This window comes from Leuciscus leuciscus (assembly GCF_965113295.1).
Source record: "Leuciscus leuciscus genome assembly, chromosome: 4".
NCBI lineage: Eukaryota > Metazoa > Chordata > Actinopteri > Cypriniformes > Leuciscidae > Leuciscus > Leuciscus leuciscus.
Window position 1 is genome coordinate 5,881,887 of NC_138728.1, and position 21,760 is coordinate 5,903,646.

Below are 21,760 nucleotides of genomic sequence, written 5' to 3' on the forward strand. Positions count from 1 at the left end.
GTAATGGAAACGCAGCTAGTGAGGCTTGGCGGAGTGTGAACCAACTCGAGAGAGATGTGCTTCCCCTTTTAAAACACATTCAAATAGATTCCCTTAAAATAGTTTGAAAGTTACCCGTGTCATCGCACAACCTACACATCCCAGCATAAACACTCCCGATAAATGATTTGTTATTAAAGCGTCTACATTCACAAACCAATGTTAATTTTAACAGATAAGCAAGCATACTGTACACACGAGATTTGTCATGGCAGAAAGTGTGCAAAGTGCGCTCCCTTTATAATCACGAAAAAGCTGTCACTCATCTTATTTCATTGCGATCTCACAAAGTTACGTTATAATCAATGAAGCTGATTGCACAATTAATCTCTTATTTACATAATGTCTACACTTTGTTTGTTATAATGTGAGGATTTGCCTTGCCCAGCCTTACACACGCTCGGAAATTACATGTGCATTGGAGGAATATGTATTGTAAGTTTCCAGGTTTGGCTTCTTATAAAAAGTGTTCCTTTGGCTCAATTTACCCCAGGTTAGGGGTAAGTTGATCCGAGTCAGTGGGCAAGTTGCACCATCTGGGTGTAAACTGACCATCTAACTGAATCTGAATCAAACGCATGTGAAATTTTAAAGATAATTTACCTCTTATAAAAACTAATTTAATAATCAAATTTGCTTTTACAAATAGTTATATTTATTTTCTTAAAGCTGACTTGAACAACATAAAACCAAACAAATTAAGTTTAAATTTCAATATCTTTAATTGCGTGCATTTCTGAAACAAAATGTTGAACACGATGTAACCGCCCCAAAACAGACTAAACAGTGTTTGTTGAGTAAAATTAGATCAAAACTGAATTAGAATGAATGAATAAATGACACTGAAAGGTTCTTGGCTTGGTAGTTTTTCTGCAACGTAGAACATGTAAGGCCATTCGGGACATGATTAAGAATCTTCTGGTTCTTAACAGAGAAGGATTTGGTGTACTTGTGCATTGTTCCTATTAAATAAAGTAAAACTAAACAACAACAACAAAACATTTTTTTTTAAATGATAATCTAAACCAGTTGCGTAACATTGCATTGAAATTATACCAGTTTATACTTTAGAGATTTAACTTAACTACAGTGCCTTATGGTGGGGTAAGTTAAACGCTGGCTCAATTTACCCCACAGCATTTGGCTCACTTTGCCCCATAGCTGCCATTTTGGACACAACTAGCTAGCAGGCTCATATTTAGCTAGATGATTTGCATGGTTTTATACACTGCTAAATCACCAATATAGATCATAAATATTTTTAGACCTGGACAAATTTGCTCTGATGTAACAGCCATTACATCTGTTATGCTAAAATTTTACTTAGACAAGCCAAAAACAGTTTTTAAAGTAGATGGGTGCCTTCCACTCCTTCCATGTGTTTCTCCTTTTCACAGTCTGGCAGAAATTATGGTCACATGACAATAAAAGTGTATGGTTGCCAAGATAAAGGGGGTGGGTCAACTTACCCACTGGCTCATCTTACCCACTGGCTCATCTTACCCCACTCTCCCCCTACATAATTTTTTGTTTTGTTTTGTTTTTTTGTTAGTGGCACAGTGCCTCAGAAGACTGTCAGTTCCAAGACAGTTTTTAAGCCAGCCACCAAAGACTATAAACTAAAGGGAGTCGACCTCCTGCTAAGCGCTCGAAGGGTGGAAAAAGTGCATGCATTGTAATGTATCTCCTTCCAGAAGGGGGCGCTATAGTCTTAATAGTCTGAAAACAACCCCTGCTCAAACTACACCAAGTCCAGCCTAAAACTTTCAAAAACCATCAGTGTGCTCAAGCCGGATCTGCACTAATGCACGTCTACATTAATGTCTCCTGCTTTGAGGTTAAATTTGCCTAATTATATGTAGCAGATTTTGAATTTACATAAGAATGACTGGCTAATGCAGGCATATAAGATCAAGAGGGCAAACGTCATTGAGTTCTTCGCCGAGGCTTCTCTGTGTGGCATCTTGGTCTTTGAACTTACAGGAATGAGATAAAGTCATTTTCCTCTGAACTCAGATCAGTTCTTCAGTTCACTCTTATCAGAGTCGACATGCAGCACCCCCTACAGTCCTGCAGTTGTACTGTATTCTACTAATATATATATATATATATATATATATATATATATATATATATATATATACACACACACACACACACACACACACACACACACACACACATATATATATATATATATATATATATATATATATATATATATGTGTGTGTGTGTGTGTGTGTGTGTGTGTATATATATATATATATATATATATATATACATGGTATTTTTGTTTTTAGTGGTCTCTGGTCTCTCTCTCAATCTCTCTCTCTTTCCAGTGTGTCTGGAGGCGAGTTGTTCGACCGGATCGTTGAGAAAGGTTTCTACACTGAGAAAGACGCCAGTACGCTCATCAGACAAGTACTAGATGCTGTAAACTACCTCCATAGTATGGGCATCGTACACAGAGATCTCAAGGTGAAAGAATCACACCTACATTCACAGATATTGCTCTGGTTTGAAGTGTTTGATTTTAATGTGTGTGTGTTTCGTCTTCAGCCTGAGAATCTGCTCTATTTCAACCCTCAAGACGGCTCAAAGATCATGATCAGTGATTTCGGCCTGTCTAAGATGGAGGGGACGGGAGATGTCATGTCCACAGCATGTGGAACGCCGGGATACGTGGGTAAGAGTTTAATTATGAAAGAGAGATGGAGATGGTTATGATTTTGCTTCGCTGTGGGTTATGTATTTAAAAAAAGCATGAATGATTTTGTCGGTTGTAGATGTGCATGTGCATACAAATGTGTGTATATAGGTTTTAGCTATTGTGATTTTAACACAAGTGACTGCTTGTGTTGGTTCATTTGTGTGCAGCCTGTATCTGCACTTGAAGCTTACTCTTATCTCAGACTGACAGAAGTGCCCCAGAGTCGCCTGCTTTTCCCCTGCGATTAGAGCGACCGCAGCACTTTGAGCCAACATGGCTGCATGTGAAATAAACACACACACAGGCTGGGTACAAGCATCTTTGAACATTAGAAAATACTCAATTAGAAAATAAATGAATGCTGCTATTAAAAATAGTGTTTGTTAATTGAAATAGGAGCTAAAACAAAAATAAATAATAGATTAAAAAAACTTAGACATTATAAATGTTGCCTTGGCAACTAACTGAAATAAAATAAGTTTAAACTGAAGTACTAAAATTACTAAAACTGAAATAAAAATAAATTAAAGCTTAATGGAAAACAAATGAAAGAAAAATAATGGCAAACAAATGACAAAAGCACATAATAAAATGACCTTAATGAAAACTGAAGAAAAGGCTAATTTAAAATATTAATAAATACTATAATTAGTTTATACATAGTAAAATAACACTGAGAGGTAGCATGGCACAGTGGTAGTATACCACAGGACTGAATGATCCATATACCATGGTATTCACATGGTACTCCAAGGTACTTAGAGGATACCATGTTATTACAATGGTAAATTATGTCCAAAAATAAATAAAATTTCAAAATAAATACTTTACAAGAAGGATTTTAACTAACAACTATTTTTACTATTAAACTATTTATTAATCAGGTTAAATTATATACAGTTTATAAATATTTTTTCATTGTTAATAGAATTCATGTTTGTTCTTATCAATTTAGTAATGTTGAAAAATTAAATAAATGGTGTAGAAATAAACATTAACCAAGCTGTAAAACATTAATAAAAGCTGTTAAAGAATTGGGTATGACTTTATTTTACAGTGTCCTTGTTACACATTACATGTAGTTACTGTAGTAATAACTATAAATGCATATTAATTATGCAATGCATAATTACATCAGTGTTTGGGTAAGTTACTCTAAAAGAGTAATTCATTACTAGCTACTAATTACACTTCCAATAGTGTAACTAGATTACTGTACTAATTACTCTCTCTAAGTATTGCATTACTCATTAATAATTACTTTCTAATGCCCATATCAACCCTGACCAGTTGAACAATACAAGGATAGACGTGAAACTGCTCTTTTAATTCTTTCGAATAAATAATGTCAAACTGCATAAATTATTCTTGAACTGACCAAAGTATTTAAAGGGAGACTCTTGCATTAAAGATTTGATATATTTGATATTATAAGATATAAGATATTTGAACATTAGAATTAGTAGAGTATTTAATGCAATTACATCAGAAGTAACTGTAATTAAATTATAGAAGAATTAAGAGTAATCCCTTACTTTACTTTTTCAAGGGAAAAGTCATTAAATTACAGTAATTAATTACTTTAAACCCAACACTGAATTACATGCAACTAACTCTAAACCAAACTCCAACCCTATAAGTACATGTAGATTATTAATATTACTCAGTACTTAAAAGCACTGTAAAGTTACACTGTAACAAAGACACCTTAAAATAAAGTGTAACCAACAATTGTTCATGCAATAACTAATGTAAACGAATTGAACCTTATTGTAAAGAGTTACCCAATAAACAAACCATGCATTATTTAACTTATCAGTGTAGTAGCACTAACATTAAAATGAATAAGAACATGCAAGAGTCGTCATGTGGTTGAAATATATCTAGTAGGTCTATAACTAGAGCAGAGTAAAGTCACCAGAGTTAACCTGCAGGGGTTTCATGGTGTAGAGTTTCCTACATGCCTCTTCATGCATGCATGTTTAAGACAGTCTTTACGTGCAAGTTTCCATGATAACCGTGTTTAACCGGCGCTGTGGTGGCTATAAAACCCCGCTTCAACCAGTTGCATCCTGGGCTGGGGTCAGACGCTGCTGTGTGTGAGGTTTCTCTTCAATGGAAACACTAGACTCCAGCCTGAATGAGAGCAGCTCGCAGGCATGCATTCTGTGTGTGTCTCTGGCATGCCCTCTTTTTGTCTTTAAACGGTAACAGTCTCACACCAAGCTCTCCAAATCAAATTTAAGGATCAACCGCAGTCATCATTTTCTATCCTTTAGCTTCTCATCTTTCTCTGTATTTTTGTTTTGTCCCTCTCTCTCTCACACAACTCTTTAGTAGACACTTCAAATGTGATGATGGGATTATACTGATCATAGCCTCAAAATAGCCCATCTTGGAAAACATCCATTCCTGCAGTCCTAAGACAGGAATGAACGGTTTCGTTTTCATAGGGAGATGAATTCAAGCAGGTTTTGTTGGCAGATACTCAATTAAACTGCAAAAGAAGCCCGTATGACCTAATGCAGTGGAGTTGTGTAGAGTGTAGCCACAATATTTTATAATTGTAGTACCTGAGCTGTTCAAAATAGTCAACTTTTACTATTACAAACTACTTTTTCTGACAAGTAGTGGTTCAATTACTGTTGTTCCTCATAGTTTTGCACAGCCTTGCAACCGAGTGAGCATCACTGACAAGTGAATTGGTCAGATTTGTTTTAATAAATCATTTGTTTACATGACATATTTCAATGAACCATTTCCCCAAAAAAACAAAAAACAAAAGAAAGATTTGTTGATTCATTAGTTACTGATTCAAAGTCCTTGTACCTCATTTTAGTTGTTTTTTTGCAGCAAAATTAATACTTATTTAAATATTTATGTTTAGCACTGTTTTTGTTTCTTAAGTGTTTCTTATCATTGTGTGTTTGAGATTTTTGTAGTGATCTTAGTCGAGATCCTTTCAATGGCATATATAGCTCAGTGTTTATGTATTTACTCTAAAGTTGCTAAAATCATTTAAACTAAACCATTATTTTTGCCAAGAATATTAAGTCTGCTTCATGTCAGAACTGCATTTTTAAAAATAAAAAGGCCAGACAGTGGATATTTTGAATCAGATTTTTGATTCAGTGAAACATGTTGAACTGATTCACTGATTTGAATCAAACCTGAAAACAAAATCAAACCATTGAATCAAACTATTCTCTAACAGAAGTTGCTACTGAAGTTTATATCCTTTATAACTTGAGTCGAGTTACTGACCAAATAAAAAGTAAAGTAAAATTCAGTGTTGCTCAACTGTATAATGCCAGAAAAATAACTGTAAATACATTGTGATGATTTAATACATAACACAACTCTAACTGAGATCCTTGTACTTTGTTTCAGATTTATTTATTTAAAAAAAAAAAAAAAATTATTGATATAATCTGACAATTATCTAAAAGATAAATAGCTTCAATGTGGCTCCTTTTGCGAAGAGTAGCTTCACGTTAGTTGAAGTACTTTATGAATTATGCATCGCTTGTAGCCCGGCAAGCTAAAAAAGTATCTTCCTCAACGCTGCTACCTGTGTGTTTTTTGGAGATGTTGTTTAAAGGTCATAGAGTTTCTATCATTTCTAATGGAAATGTGCCTTTTTCATTTCAAGAGCTTTTCAGAAAGCGGCTTTCATAAGTAACTGACTAGTCCAGCCCTAAACCATAGAACCAAAGCTTTTGTGTCGAGAGTGAAAGCCTGTTTCCTGAAGGGAGGAAGAAAATGTCTAGAGGCAGAATAATAGATTAAATTTAGAAGGACTCAGGAGGCTCAACCTCCCGTGGAGAGTAACAGGATTATGACAATGCGAGTGTGTGTTGCTCAGTCTCAAAAAGTAGTTTGTGCTGATGGTAAATTGAGTGCCCTTCATGATTTCTATGATTGTCTGCTGTCTAACACATGCATGCACATACGGTCTACTATACCTGTATGTTCTCTTATAAAGAGCTGTAAACATCTTTATTTTCTGCTATTTTAAATAGAAAAACAAAAACCTGTTATGTAAAATTCACTGTTTGCAAATCATTTTACACCGGACTGCTTCACAAACGAGGGTCAGCTCAACACTGGGTTTGCACAAGTTGTTTCTGAAAGATTTTTAGATCAGCATGACGGTGCATGCTAGTTGACGAGTTAAATCAACTTAACTCCTCAACAACGACATACATTTATCCACTAACCATTCAGAAGCGTCCTGTTGCATTCTAAAAGTTGTATCTTCTTCTCAGGGTTTAAATGTGTAATGCTGAACACCACTTCTGAACATTTCTGACATATTGGCATTCTTCAGTTTTGTTATTGCCGGAGTATCCGAAGCACGAGCTGTAAAGGCCCCGCCCTCTTCTGGAAAGGGGGCGGGGAGCAGAAGCTCATTTGCATTTAAAGAGACACACGAAATTATGCCCTCTATTATTCTCAATATATATGATGCCACTTGGAAATATTATAAGGAAACATGGAATTAGTTTCCATTGTTATGCTGATGACACTCAAATATATATTTCATCACGGCCGGATGAAAACGCTAAATTATCCAAATTGACAGAGTGTGTTAAAGATATAAAAGATTGGATGACGCGTAATTTTCTTTTATTAAATCCAGACAAGACAGAGGTAATACTTATCGGTTCAAAAAACCGCCCACAAAACCTCTCACAATACAACTTTAACATAGTAGGATGTCCTGTTACTTTATCCTCTACAGTAAAAGACCTGGGTGTTATACTCGATTGCAACCTGTCTTTTGAAAATCATATTTCATATGTTACAAAAACAACCTTTTTCCACCTTAGAAACATTACTAAGCTACGTAACATGCTATCAGTTTCTGATGCAGAAAAGTTAGTTCATGCATTCATGACCTCGAGACTGGATTACTGTAATGCTTTATTAGCTGGTTGTCCTGCATCCTCAATAAACAAGCTACAGTTAGTCCAAAATGCCGCCGCTAGAGTTCTTACTAGGTCAAGAAAATATGATCATATAACACAGATTTTATCATCACTGCATTGGTTACCTATAAAGTTCCGTATTAATTACAAGGTATTGCTACTGACTTACAAAGCCCTAAACGGCTTAGCTCCAGTCTATTTAACGGATCTTCTATCGCCCTATAATCCATCGCGCTCTTTAAGATCACTAAATTCAAGGCTTTTGGTCATACCTAGGATATTCAGAACCACCAAAGGAGGGAGAGCTTTTTCACATTTAGCTCCAAAACTCTGGAATAGTCTTCCTGATACTGTTCGTTGCTCAGACTCGCTCTCCCAGTTTAAAACTAGATTAAAGACGCATCTCTTCAGCCAGGCATTCATATAATATTTTTAATCTTACAGTTAAATCCGGCCTCTAGTTCATAAACGCCAGAGGAGAACTGGCCCCCGACTGAGCCTGGGTTCTCCCAAGGTTTTTTTTTTCTCCATTGGGTCACCTGATGGAGCTTTAGGTCACCATTAGGTCACTTAATGGAGTTTTTCGGTTCCTTGCCACTGTTGCCTTTGGCTTGCTCAGTTGGGGATATTTTTGGGATATTTAATTTAATTTTATCAATCAATAAATTCCACTAGAAACAAACCTTGTTGTATTATTTTAATTTAATACTGTGAAGCTGCTTTGATACAATCTGTATTGTGAAAAGCGCTATACAAATATACTTGACTTGACTTGACACAAAAATGGCGCGCTTTTGCTCACACCCAAATAGGGGCAAATTTGACAAGCTATAATATATGATCTGTGGGGTATTTTGAGCTGAAACTTCACAGACACATTCGGGGGACACCAGAGACTCATATTACATCTTGTGAAAATGGCCATAATAGGTCCCCTTTAAAGTTGCTAAACACCTAAGCTTGAAATCTCAGGAGAGATTTTATATATTTGCAAGACAGGAATGGTGTGATTTGTTTGTCTCAATCGGATCTGTTTCTTTCTCTCTTCTCAGCACCAGAAGTTCTCGCTCAGAAGCCGTACAGTAAAGCCGTGGACTGCTGGTCTATCGGAGTCATTGCCTACATCCTGTGAGTACCCACAATGCTACACTCATCCTTTCATTTATAAACTGAGGAATCATTCAGCTAAGGTTTGAACAAAAACAAGATCGGAAGAAACAGTAAGTGACCCATCTCTCCTGATCAGCTACAGATGCTGTGCCCCACTTTACTCAGACCCCTTATATGGTGCAGTTTGAGCGATCTGAGTCATTAAAACAGGAAAAAGAGAGTTTGTGTCTCACAAATATTTGAGATGTTGATTGATGGAAGATTTTCATTATCTCAGCAGATGTTTTATGGGAATTCTATCTTACCAATAAATACTGTGGTGGTACAGTTGTTACAGTGATGTATGAGATGCTAATGCCATGGCACTGATATATTATGAAGGATTCACATACTCATATACAATGGTATTTGCATATAGCGCAGGGTAGCAAAAAAAATCATTGTTTGTTTTGTGGTTTTTTTGTGTGTTTTTTTATGATGATGATGGTTGATGGTTGAGATTTCTATATGTGACGGTACCAAATTTTCATATAACGATAATTGCTGAAGCTTTCATCACGGTATATTGTATTATCCAGGTGTTTAATTAAGTTACCAAAAAGTGTTGTCCTCCTAACAGGTTTAATAACTTTTTTCTGATGATTAACACCATAGTGAATACAAAAATACAAATGATTGTTTGAGCAAAATCATTGTGAATATATCATGACTATTCAATAGGCTATTATTTGAGAAATCCCTACACTAAAAGTACCCCCCCCCGATTCCACTGCGTTTTCTTAATTTCACCTTTTTTCTCTCTCAGTCTGTTTTCTTGCGGTAACGTTCATAAGGATACTGAGAATGTGTCATAAAAGCTGTACGTTTCACGAGCTGTGGCCATCTGCTCTTCTGTGTGTGTGTATTATCATTTCACATAGTCTGAGTGGAGACAAACCAACATAAAACAAGCTTCGCATCACCTTCTCGTATCTTAGTCTGCCATAGATCTCCATGTACATCTGAGTCATTTCTCTTTTGTTTTGGTCTTTCGATCCCGGCTGCTTTGGGTCGACTCCTGCGCCAACACAAACACTCACACTGTCTGTCAACAAACTGATGAAGCTGTCGTTCAGACTGCACTTCCCATCACTCCCACTCACAGCTGTCCTGATCAAAAGAATTCACACGGGTAACACTTTATTTCGATGGTCCACTTTAGACATTCTACTAACTACGTTTCTCGGGGGAATGCAAAACATTTTGCTAAGGAACGCTAAGTTTCTCAGGGGAACGCAAAGGTTTTGCTAGCGGACGCAAGTTTCTCAGGGGAACGCAAAAGCACTGACTTATTATTTTTCCTACCACCACCATGTCCCTTTAGGGGCTCCATACAGTCTACTGACATCCTACTTTGCAAGTACATGTCTACTTGTATTATAATTATACAATAAAAATGCTAAAATGGAAGTTGAAATTACACAAATTAAATCAACTAATTGATACTATAAAACAATATAAATACTACTAAATAAAGGCCTGCGCCCAGCTCCTCCTAGAGCTTGAGTCAGATCTCATGGATGGTTGGCCTCCTCTCAGGTGTGATTATTGCAGTGACAACCGGCCGAAACCATAGCTAATTCTCTTAGCGTCTGATTAGCTAAGAGAGAAAAACACAAAGCTAATGGGGTCGAAATCAGGCAGAAAATTACCTTGCTTTTCTCCCCCACTGCCTCTGTTCCCCATGAGGAAAGGTATTTTAATGGCTTTGATGATGGGAGAAAAAAAAAAAAAACCATTCCAAGAGATTTGATTTACATTGCACAGGTTTAATCAGCTGTCTTTCTTTTCTGATTTCCAGAGGCCCATGGGGTTTATTTACGCTTATTTATTGAGCGTTATGTTCACTGTTAAATCAAGGTGTCCGCGGATGTGTTTTCAGAGGATTACAGTGATAATGTAAAGGTATTGTTCACCCAAAAGTTTGAAGTCAAATGATAGCTTTGTCATATGGACCATTTTTATGAAGCTGTGTTTATGAAATGTAAGTAGTATGGTTGTGGGTTTGATTCCTAAGAAATATATACTGATTAAATTAGTAGTTCTCAAACAGGGACCTCAAGAAACTTCTAAGGGAGCCTCAGAATGACAAAGCAAAAATATAGCCTCAAATATTGATGTGGACAATGGGGGAAGGGGGACTTTGATCCACTGGATTAAATGTGTATGTTGAATATGCTGCAAGTGGAAATGATAAACTCATGTGTTTTCTCACAGACTGTGTGGTTATCCTCCCTTTTATGACGAGAATGACTCCAAACTCTTCGAGCAGATCCTGAAAGCGGACTATGAGTTTGATGCACCGTACTGGGATGATATTTCTGATTCAGGTATATTCACTCTCACACGTGTAGAAGAGAACTACATCATGCTTATGGTCTGGTTTATAGTTGTTTAATCTATAACACACTCAGTAACCCCACATGCTGCCAGTAAGAGCGGAGAAATGTTTTACAGGAAACTGGAATTCGGTAATTGCTACAGGCTCTAGCTATGTGAAATTCTTCCAAGCTATGAATCAGGGAACAATAAATGAATCCAAATGGTGTTGTCAGAGCTTCCACTGATAAACTCACAGTCTCAGTTTTATCTCACCAACAGGATGAATGTTGCACTCTGTAGATTCACTACATGAGAAAATTTCTGATGCCTTGAAATGTCAATATAGTTCAATCGTTCTATGTATGTATTTATGTATGTATGTGTGTTTTTAATGTTTATGTTTAATCTACAGCAAAAGACTTCATCAGTTGTTTGATGGAAAAGGACCCCTCAAAGCGATACACATGTGATCAGGCCCTTCGACATCCCTGGTGAGTCTAGTGATGTCCTGATCTATAAATAATCTATAATAATAATAATATTTTACCATTAAAACTCCTTTTTATAATGAAGCAATACTATTAAATATAATAATAATTTAGAGTGAAACTATCAATAATTTAGTAATAATTGTTTAATTAATAATTTCAGTTAATAATTTAAGTAAATTATTTAAATAAAGCAATAACATTAAAATAAATTAATTTGTTAATAATAGAAATAATATCTTACATTATAATTAAAACTCCTTTTTATAATAAAGCAATAATTTTGATCATAATAATAACCAGTTCATAAAATAGTACATTAACCAACTGTAGGTGAAATAGTCACATGATGTGAAAAAGAAAGCATTTAATAAAGATAATTTTGTACCAGTAACAAGTAGAACTCCGATCATTGTTCTTTGTGATTTGTTTTGATGGACTGTCATTCGGGTCCTCTAAGACACTTGAACTGTACCAGACCAATTAAACTGTAACCTCATAAACAGCATTTAGAGACTGAGTTTTATTTCACTTTATTAGTGCAAAGTTTCATTGGTATTAAGTGGAGACGCTATCTGCGTCAGCTGGGGATTGCATGTGTGCTCTGAGTATCAGGCTGAATTCTGTCTCTCTATTATCATGCACCAAGATCTCTCTCAAGGGCAGGAGGAAAGCAACGGAATAAACGCTAGCCAATTAAAACACTGCGCCTAATCTCACATTATGTATTCCGAAGCGCTAATCGGCAATTAGCACATCCTCTACTGGCACTGTTAACAAGCCTTTACCGAACACAGGATTTTGAAAATGGAAGGATTGAAAACCATAGGGAATTTACACACTTTGTAGTAAATCAAAGTGCTTCTCGAGAGGAGAGATGAGAGGAGACCAGAGTTTTGACTTTGTCAATTTGCTTTCCAGGATCGCAGGAGACACCGCGCTCTGCAAGAACATCCATGAGTCCGTCAGTCGACAAATGCGCAAAAACTTTGCAAAAAGCAAATGGAGAGTGAGTACAAGTGACCTTGTAAATAAGACCAGAAACACACTTTATGCAAGTATAGTCTGTGAACACATATTGAAGATTTCAGCTTGTGTAATGTAACTAGAAGTATTTGGTTGGAGTGCTGTACAGTTTGGGCCCATGAGTCAGTCTGTGAGAATTGTCTGTTTCATTTCTCATTGTCCATGACTTCTCGTCTCTCCACATAACAGCAAGCCTTCAACGCCACGGCCGTGGTTCGCCACATGAGGAGACTGCAGTTGGGCAGTAGTATGGGGAGCAGCATGGACCAATCGAGCTCCGCCAACCAGAACCGCACACTGAACGCGAGCCAGACTCCAACTCTACCGCCCAACACTACACCAAACTCCACTCCGGCACTTACCCAAAACCACAAACCTGCTGCCAACCCAAATGCCGTTCTTATTAACGATTTGGCCACAGGAAACACCTCTATACCACGCAAAGACTGTAAGTATATAAAAAAAATATTTATTTTTATTTTTTATTTTTACATATACATAGTTAGCGCTGTCAAATCAATTAATCACACCCAACATAAAAGTTTGTAAATATATGTGTGTGTATATATATACATATACATACATACACACACACACACACACACATATATATATATACATAAACTTTTATGTTAGATGCTGTGGGATTACAAATTTGTATATATATATACTGCACATGAATACACACACACACATATATATTTACAAACTTTTATGTTAGATGCGATTGCTCGCGATTATTCGATTTGACAGCACCAGTATTTACCTTTTTGCACTTCAATAATGGCTGTCAAAACGTAAAAAAAAAATGTTTAAACAACAACAACACATGTTTAAAGGGATACTCCACTTTAAAATGAAAATTCTGTCATCATATACTCACCCTCATGTTGTTTCAAACCTGTATGAATTTCTTTCTTCTGCTGAACAGAAAGGAAGATATTTAGAAGAACATCAGTAACCAGACAGTTTCTGGTCCCATTGACTTCCATAGTATATATTTTTTCCTACTATGGAAGTCAATGGGACCAGAAACTGAAACTCTTCCTTTGTGTTCAGCAGAAGAAAGAAATTCATACAGGTTTGAAACAACATGAGGGTGAGTATATGATGACAGAATTTTCATTTTAAAGTGGAGTATCCCTTTAAGGCATTTCAGACATACATAAGAATTAAGATATAGAATAGCATCTAGAAAAATATTTAACTAGATACATTTTTAGCTATAATTGCCTAGCCCTAGATTCTATATTAAATGTATCAGTTTCCATGCATGCACTTCTAAGCAGTGAATTTGCATTTGTAGGTACGGCCCCTCCCCACACTTCCTGTTCTCTGGCATCAGCTGCTGCTTCCTCCTCTTCCTCGGGGGCGGAGCCCTGCAGGCCCCTCCCTCCCTCCGTTGCGTCGGTGAGCACAGTGCTAACTGGGACCAAGTGACGCCAGGTTCTGCGGGGAGAGAGCTGGGAGGCCACTGCCCTGTGAGTCCTGCCCCTCAGCCCGCTCCCCGCCCTGCCGTCCTGTAAGGCAGAGGACTGACCCATCGCCATAGCATCACTGCGCGCCTAATGCACTCCTGCCATTTAACCTCCAGGCCACTAGAGGGTGCAATGCATGCAGCGGCAGGAGACAGAGATTTCCAGCAGATGGCTTCCATTTTGAGAAGTGAATTCGTGCGGCTGGACAGAACTGTGATGTCTTTGCTATGAATGTGCTACGAACCTCGCCAGCCATGTTACCTTTGGGGGAAAAAACGAACGAACGAGTCAAAAAGAGCGCAGAGGTTCAGGTGCGAAAGTGTGTGCATGATCGTGTCCGCCCTTATAAGAGGACGGCGCCAATGTCAAACGATTCTTCTTACTATATCGTAACATGTCTAGCTCTTCCCTCTTTTCCCTTTTTACTTTCTCTATCTACTCACGATTTCTCGTATTCCTTCTTAGCTACCATTCTGATCTTTCGTGGGTTTTTCACTGATGTGTCATGCTGACCTGCAGAAGTGCTTTTAATATCACGTTAAGACTGTTTTGCGACATTTTCTGAGTCAAAACTTCTGTTTGCACATACGAGAGAACATTTACTGGCGCTTCACAGTGTTTTTACAAACGCAAAGCTGGGAGATTATTGATTTGAGACCTCACAGTTGGGGTTTAGCATCACAAAGTTCAAGATATCTGATAAAACAAGCAAGATGTTTGATTGTTATCTTACTTAACTGGACTTTTATTTATTTTTTTACGCAGAGAAAAAGAAGCTTGTTTCTGTTTCTATCTGCTTTCAATACACACGGACAGTAAGTGTTAGGTACTGAATATAGTATAACTGTTACTCAAACACACACAAATCTCCCGAAAAGCCATGGCAGCGTCTTTCTACGCCCAGTGTACGAGTTCTCAGGGAATTCCGCCACTGCACTGGGCATCATAGTGATGGGATCTATCCTAAACGCCTCCATGGTTTGAGCTTTTCTCATCCAGCCAGAATAATGTCAAAAATGTAGTTTAGGATGATAGACAGCTGTTTAACTCGCACATACGATTGTATGACAATTTGACCATGTGGTAAAATTGACATGTTATGCTACATTTATGCTGTATCAGAATTAGCCTACCACAATTAAAAACATTTTCAAATTCCTAATAGAGTGCAACAGCCTTGTACCAGAAGTAGAAATGCCATTGATTTTTTTCCATAGGGGAATAGATTTATTTACTGGTAACTTACTAAAGCCTTTAAAGACTTAATGTGAGCTACAAGGTTGTTAACGCTATATGCTTTTGTTGAAGCCTTCAGTCTTTATTATATTTCTACTTCATTTTTAAATAATCGTGTTTAACAGCGGAATTCCTGGTGAAAAACGACATTACCCATGATCCTTTATATCAATCATTTTATATTTATCTGTTGTTTTTACTTTGATTGTCATTTGCAATGCTTCATGGGATTTGTAGGTCTTTCTCTGAGACAGCCTTGTACTTTCTTTTTCTCAATACTCTTTTTTTGCTTATTTTTATACGTTTGTAATGTTGTGATTGACCTTGTAACTGGTTGGTTCGTCTCATGGCTTATAACTATTAAATTAAGACTTTTTAAAAATCCCTAAGAAAAAAATAAGAGTGCATGCACTGTTGCACTCTATTACACATTGGAAACAAGTTAAAGGCGAGACCGATTTTTCTTTTGTCCAACAAATGATAGACGGTGAGTGTTCTGGAAAATCGTTTGAAACTGGTCACTATTTTTGCAATGTTTTGTAATGGAAGTGGTGTAGAAACTTCACTTTTAAAGGCAGTTTTGTTTAGATACTGCAAATATTTCTAGTTAATATGTCATTTTATCAAAGACAGTGTATCATGGTGTGCTTTCTTTGCTCTTCCTGAATTTGCAAGAGGTGAATTAAGGTGGCTATGAAGTATTTTGCCTTCCTCATCAACAAAGTCAAGTATAGGCCTATATCCATTTGGCGTAATGACAGGTTAATTTTTTTTTATCATTTTTGGATCGGTAATTCTGAGACAGTATTAACGCAGCATTACTTTAATGGAATGGAAGCCAACAAGGACTTTCCAGTGCGATTCAAAGTGGCTGAATTTCTATTATTGGTTTAAGGGCTAAGTTAAGGTTTTTACACTTCCTTATTGATGGGTGACGGGTCTTCTGTCCTCTGCTATTATGTCCTGTCGGGTTTTTAAAGTGACTGATGTCTTCTTTGCCCTTTATGGTTTGCTAATATCACAGGATGTAACCAAGATTTAGGAGTGTGTGACATTTTCCAAAGTGCCATTGAATATCTTCATGCATTTGACATTAGTTTGGTCCTGAATGTTTGTTTCAGTGTGGGCAGCGCCTCACCATGAGGGCTTTGAGCTAATGGGTTTATTTTTCAGTCAGGTCATGCATGCACCATTTTGTCTTCATTTTCACACCCGAGAGGAGCTTGTAATCTCATAACAGAGAAGCTTTCCACAAAATAACTGGGGCAAAGTTACTGTACGGTTTTGTATGTCACAAAAGCTATTTTCTTTGAGGTGAACCATAATGCACATTTCTGTTAAAACATTCAGCCGTTTACGGTCTAAGAATGAGGCGTTACGGTTGTTTAAATCAATGTTAAGCTCTTTTGATAGTATCTGTGGCATAATGTCGATTACCACAGGAAATAATTTCAATTTGTCCCATAGTTTCTAATAGTAAAAGTCTATGGAAAGGCATCACAGACGGATTAAAAGCCAAAATGTGAAGATCATCTTTTAGTTCAAGCATTTCTATTAATTTTTCTGTGTTATTTGGGATTTTAGCTGTGGGACGACTGTTCTGGACTTCTAGTTTGGTGTTGCTTACATATTTACTGTGAGTTGTGTCATGTAAACAGTACCTTTTTGGTATCCCGTGCATTTTGTATGATTTAGGGGTTGAAATTGGATGTAACTTTGTTCAAACAAGGTTAGTAAGCAATTTTGCTTGACTAGTCTTAAAAATGATATTGCTGTTCTCTAAAAACATTTATTTTGGTGCAATTTCTTGTGCTTTTAGACTTTTATTGTGTGTCGCTACATTACTGTAAATGTCATTTTTGCTTGTTTCTATAAACTGAGGGACAATTGGAAATGATTTTCTGTGGTGAAAGGGCTTAACATTTTTGGCCTAAGTGTTCATGTACTCTGTGTTTGTGAGTGTCACCTTCTTCTGTGTGTATTTATGGGTGTAAAATGCAGGAAATGTGTCCGATATGCTGGTTTTGAAATTTTTAAACCCTCAATAGGATATGCAGAAAAAGTATAAACCAAAACGTTGGGATGTTTTGAATGAAGATAAATATATACAGTTACTGCCACTACTCCAAGCCAAACATAAATGTATTTAAATATAGTATAACAATTAGGTATATGAATTCATTTGAACATTAAATTCAGTAAATACATGCACACACATGTGCCATGGCTCTCACACAAACACACACACACATCCTGATCAGTCAGTGAGTGCAATGAAGGACAGAGAGGAAAACGATCTGTATTCGCGATGTTTCAGTTAAATTAGATTATAGCATCACTGTCGTCTGTCTGTGTCCACAGCAAATCACTCTGTGTGTCCGAAGGCTTTGTAAATAGACTGTGATTGTGACGTGTCTATCATGTTGTCCCTGAGATGTTAGTGTGTGTGTCTCATCTCGTTCTCTAAACACTGCCTTTCTCTGCAGTTGTCGGCCACACGCTGACTGTAATACACAGATGTATATTCACAAACTCGTGTCTCTTGCTGTATGTTGTTCCGGTAAAATCACGTTTCTATTGTACAAACTTCAGTCTGTGCACTTCACACGAGCAACATGGTAAATATTTAACGATGATCGGTTGTGATGCAATCTTTTCCCAACATTCTATTTTCTTCTTTTTTTTTTTTTTTTACCAACTCAGGCGTCACTTTTGCCTCTTACGATGAAAAGCTGTGACTGACAAGTGTCTGTGCTCCCCAGTGACTGTGCAGTATTAAACTTGTCCCTTGAATGTCGACTTATTTGCAAACTAAGAGAGAAAATACATTGCAACTGCATCGAATGATTTAATGAACAATTGCAAGCATGTTAAATGCGCTTTCCGATTCAACCGATTGTTTGCGTATTTTCAAAAGTCCTCACCATGTAACTATATGTATGAAGAAATATGTCTGTATCTATATGAATATATATTTAAAAAATTGCAACTCTGGCAATGCAGGCCTTGTGATCTCTGCATCTCTGACACAACCTGTCCGAAATAAAAGTTGCCCAGTGAAATGTGAATTATATACTCATATGCATGTGACAATGATGATCATATTTTGAGAGTGGCATACGAATACTAACTTTACTGTGACGTGATCTTCTGTTGATATGGGGCTTGTATATCCAATGCCTTTGACAATCATCTGCACATATCAGAGTTTATATTCCATGCTGTAAAGCAATGGGGAATGAATGATTGTTTTTTTTTTCCTTTCTTTTTTCTTTCTTTCCTTTTTCCTTAAATAAATCCTGAATGATCATGATATGTCTTTTATGGCTCAATAAGATTCAAGGATCTCTGTGACCCCCATGTTTGCATTCAGCTTTTGAACACTGTGTTTTCTGTCATTAGCTTGGTTTGGATCGCTTTCATTAGCGGTCAGTCAGGCTGGACGTGTCTCCCACCACCAGCACATCTTCGGGCGCTGCCTCCTGCTACTGACTCAAAACAGACTGGCAAGAGACCATGTGAATATCATCCAGCCATGCATGACCGCTTACGACCCCAGGCATCTGTGCATGTGTCTGGCCAACATGTTAGACTGTGTCGAGGAGCCCACATTGAAACTGAAGCTTGCCAAGCGACTCAATATTCAGAAAGTAGGCAGATATAGATAGATAGATAGATAGATAGATAGATAGATAGATAGATAGATAGATAGATAGATAGATAGATAGATAGATAGATAGATAGATAAGAGAAGGCTATCCTTGCAATCGGGCACTGGTACATTTACTGCAGTATTCAATAAAAACTGGATAAAACAGACAGATAAAATAAACACAAACTTAAACTTTACTATGTCTTACAGCCTATATTCAGTAACAGCTCTGAACGATTCACTGACTGAGCGAATTTGATTCAAACAGCAATGTGTGAATCATTTTGACTAATGAATAATTTTGGATTTGAAAGAACCGGTTCATAAGAGTCATTAGTTTCAGAATCGGACATTTACGTGTTCACGTTCTTGCAGAAGCACTGGCACGCGCTATCGCCACCTCACGAGTTTTCTGACGATTGTTTATTGACTGTTGGCAATGGCGACCAGATTTTAAATAATTGTCGCGGTTGATTATCGTAATAAATAGGCTATATAAGCGATATCTAACCTTTAGTAAAATAAATATATATAATCTGAAAAAATATGTTAAAAAACAACAGCAGGGGCTAACATGCTAACCAGTTAAATTCTGACCCCTGACCCCTTTACTACTTAATGGGCAGTTAGTTTTTGCATTTCTATCTATCTCATGTGATGGACAAGAACACAAGATATTGAGTTGAGGTTTTTCCTTCATTTTCTTTTATGCATTTATAAATTCAAATCCAAGTCCAATCAATCATCTAGCTGTCTAAGTTTATGTGGAAACTGATCAACTGTCTTCTCCAAACTGTAGACTACTTCTGCAGACCTGACAGTGCAGAAACCAACTTTCATTTTACAGACCAACATCCCAAACATCTTAAAATAGATGCTGAGATTTCCCCGGAGGAAAGCACACATTGTTTTCCCCCTCACGCCGCTCCAGGGAGCAGCAGAGTTTCCCTGTCATTATCCTCTTAGAATAAATGACTTTTAACTGCATCGCCCCGAGATGTGACCAAACAAACTTAACGGTGGGAAATTATGAGTCATGCTAATGCTATAGTTTGGAAAGCCACAAAAATGTTCATCTTTTAGAATGAAACAAGGGCATTCCAGCAGATGCTGGGGGTACAAATGGGATAACTTTCCCAGAATAGTGGCACACATAACAGAAAACAGAGAAATAAGTATTTTAAGTGCACTGACTCTCTCTCTCACACACACACACACACACACACACACACACACACACACACACACACACACACACACACACACACACACACACACACACACACAGTCTACTAAAGAGATCTCACAGATCCAGCAGGTCATTCAAAATAAAAACCTGAGCCATTACAGATGACATCTTTGGCTCTTTGTCTGAGGTTTAGCACAAACAATCAGTTATTTACCCCAGCAATGAGTTCACACACACACACCTAGTCATGCAAAACTGTCCAAACCAACTAGCCTGCAGTGCAATTGATCTCAAACAGCTCACATGAAAAGTATAACAAAACTATTCAACCGAAAAGGACTGAATATTCTGCAAACTGTGATCAGTCAGATCAAAAACACCTCAACACACACACAACATGTTATGAAGTCATCTTCACTCACCAATGAAGTTCACTTGAAATGAAGAGATGTCCAACAGTCTTTCTTTTGAGCAAATTATCAGTCATTTTTTTCAGATCTGCCAGTCTATGAAGGAATTCATTTTCAATTGAAAGCATGACTAGGGTGTGTAAACGAAATCACCCGGTGGCCATCTTGGCAACACCCCCAACGTTTGTTATTATGTAGAACAGCTGCTACCTGCCATCTATCTGAAATGTCCAACACTATTGGCCAAGCATGTATCAAATCTGACAGCAGTATAAAACATTTTATTTTTTTTGCATTTATAATTTGGCTCAAAAACAGTTACTGATATGTTGCACACGCTGGCGTTCTCCACTTCCCATGCTGAGAAAAGTTACTTCTTGTAAAACACAATTTCTGTCTTCTTTAAGGATTGTAAAACAAAACAAAAAAATTCTTAAAATGAATTGACGTTGCCATTTTGCAACACTTCTAATGTTCTAATGTAGAGACGCTATCAGCCATTATCAAGTGAACAAAGCCTTAACACTGTCTTTAGTTAGTCTATTTCTCTGGTTCTTAACTTCACAGTCAGAACATCATCAGCTCCTGCTATCAACCTCTGGCCTCTTAGTTCCTGCTGTTTGATCACATCTGCAGCTCAAAGACTTTGATAACAGACTCAGACTGTGTTGAAAGTGGACTAATGTCAATCTGGTATGTTTTGTATTGGGATCAGCTGGGGTTAATGTTTATCTGAGGACTGTGTTTGCTTGGGTTGGAGTGAGATTGAACCGTCTTAGATCTATACGTTCACCACTGTGTGCATGCTGATATGCTGTTGTGGTCATTTTTTTGTGTAGCAGCAGTTGAAAGACTCCTGCAAAGTTCAATATTAGTTCACAATGAGTCATTTTTGTTGATGTAGAGAGCCTACAACTATCTGGGTTCAAGAGCTGGTGAAATCAAAGCTACCGTCTACTTAATGTGTGTTCAAAAGAGAGGATGTGCACTCTCTAATGCTGCCACATGTGATAGGAGTCAGCTGGGTTTCTGTCATATGGAATAAGAGAAATGTTTTTAACATTTCTTTCTACGGCATGTGTGTGTGTGTGTGTGTGTGTGTGTGTGTGTGTGTGTGTGTGTGTGTGTG

The 21,760-nt window shown here is 37.2% G+C and overlaps 1 protein-coding gene across 1 annotated transcript in view; it reads left to right on the forward strand.

Annotated features, from left to right (window-relative positions):
• camk1da (calcium/calmodulin-dependent protein kinase 1Da) overlaps positions 1-18,693 on the forward strand; it is a 58,487-nt gene extending 39,794 nt beyond the window's left edge. The window contains exons 4-11 of the mRNA XM_082167089.1: positions 2,380-2,518; positions 2,600-2,726; positions 8,734-8,809; positions 11,048-11,160; positions 11,565-11,643; positions 12,562-12,649; positions 12,856-13,114; positions 13,973-18,693. Of these exons, the coding sequence (XP_082023215.1) occupies positions 2,380-2,518; positions 2,600-2,726; positions 8,734-8,809; positions 11,048-11,160; positions 11,565-11,643; positions 12,562-12,649; positions 12,856-13,114; positions 13,973-14,106 (1,015 nt within the window). The 3' untranslated portion in view covers positions 14,107-18,693. The remainder of the gene's footprint in view (positions 1-2,379; positions 2,519-2,599; positions 2,727-8,733; positions 8,810-11,047; positions 11,161-11,564; positions 11,644-12,561; positions 12,650-12,855; positions 13,115-13,972) is intronic.
• The last annotated feature ends 3,067 nt before the right edge of the window (positions 18,694-21,760 follow it).